This window comes from Capsicum annuum, chromosome 1 (genome assembly GCF_002878395.1).
Source record: "Capsicum annuum cultivar UCD-10X-F1 chromosome 1, UCD10Xv1.1, whole genome shotgun sequence".
NCBI classification, from domain to species: domain Eukaryota; kingdom Viridiplantae; phylum Streptophyta; class Magnoliopsida; order Solanales; family Solanaceae; genus Capsicum; species Capsicum annuum.
The window spans coordinates 238480394-238481740 of NC_061111.1; the positions used below are offsets into that span (position 1 = coordinate 238480394).

At 39.4% G+C, this 1347-nt stretch overlaps 1 protein-coding gene across 1 annotated transcript; it reads left to right on the top strand.

Moving 5' to 3' along the window:
• Positions 1 to 345: 345 nt before the first annotated feature.
• LOC124898901 (uncharacterized mitochondrial protein AtMg00810-like) lies at positions 346 to 784 on the top strand. The gene is made up of 2 exons (XM_047413087.1): positions 346 to 477; positions 605 to 784. The coding sequence occupies exons 1-2, from the start codon at positions 346 to 348 to the stop codon at positions 782 to 784; spliced, it is 312 nt and encodes a 103-aa protein (XP_047269043.1).
• The last annotated feature ends 563 nt before the right edge of the window (positions 785 to 1347 follow it).

A 1347-nucleotide genomic window follows, 5' to 3' on the forward strand; every position in this document is an offset into this window, starting at 1 on the left:
GCTCCGCGGGCCTCGTACACCAAGATTCTCCAATTTTTGGTGTCCCTTGAGTTGTCTCCTTCTAAGACGGATGTTTCATTATTTAACTACAACTCGGTTGGTATTAAATCTTATCTCCTTGTATATGTTGATATTATTTTGACAGGGAACTCCAACACGTTCCTCACTGCCGTCATAGATCAACTGGGTAGTGCCTTCTCTATTCGAGATATGGGCAACCTTACTTTCTTCCTTGGAATTTAAGTGAAGCACTGCACCTCAGGACTAGAACTCTCTCAAGCTCAATATGTGTGTAATTTGCTGGATAAAGCACGGATGAGCACTTGCAAGCCTCTTCTCACACCAATGGCAATTAATGCCAAGCTATATCAAAAGGATAGTCCAGAATTCCATGATCCAACACTATATCGATATGTTGTTGGTGCTCTCCAGTATCTTACTTTGATGAGGCCGTACATTGCATTTTCAATTAATAAAGTGTGCCAGTTTATGCACTCTCCGACAATTAATCATTGGTTTGCTGTTAAACGATTATTGCGCTATCTTCAACACACCAAGACCATAGTCATTTTTCATCTCTGTTTCTCTATCTCTCCACCTATAGGCATTCATTGATATCGACTGGGTTGGAAGCATTGATGACCGTAAGTCCACGAGTGGATTTGCTATCTTTCTTGGCAACAATTTCATCTCTTGGGCCTCTAAGAAGCAGCAGACAGTAGCTCGTTCGTCCACAGAGTGGGAATACAAAGCTTTGGCAGATGCGGCAGCTGAGTTAACATAGACTCAATCCCTCCTTTTTGAACTTAGAGTTCACCCTCCTAATGCTCCCACTCTCTGGTGTGATAATATTGGTGCGACTTATCTGTCTCTTAATCCTGTTTTCCACTCTCGGACGAAGCATGTGGAAATTGATTATTATTTCGTTTGAGATAAGGTTGCCTGAAAGGATCTTCATGTCCTCTTTATATCCACAAAAGATCAATTGGCAGATGTATTGACTAAGCCTTTGGCTTCAGCACGATTTCAGTTCTTACGCGACAAACTCAAGGTGAAGGAGCCTCCTTCCATTTGCAAGGGGAGTATTAGAGTATCTTAGTTCTTGTAGATTACTATCTCATTATATTTTCAATTTGTATATATTTAAGACTTGTAATCCTGATCCTAACTCCTCTTAATGCACGACAATCATGTATATATATTCTACACATGAATACAATTAATTTATGAGGTTTTCTATTTACATCTATCTCTTCTTGTGACGAGTCAATATTGACCACATCAAAAAACAACTTAATGGGCACTTTTAAAATATTAGTGCTTCAGAATTGTGAAACATGACAAGAT

Excerpts from the sequence above, each read along its gene's own strand:
- LOC124898901 (XM_047413087.1), top strand. The coding sequence starts at position 346 with ATGGCAATTAATGCCAAGCTATATCAAAAGGATAGTCCAGAATTCCAT. Across the intron at positions 478-604 it reads TTGCATTTTCAATTAATAAA|GCATTCATTGATATCGACTG; the intron begins GTGTGCCAGTTT and ends CTCCACCTATAG.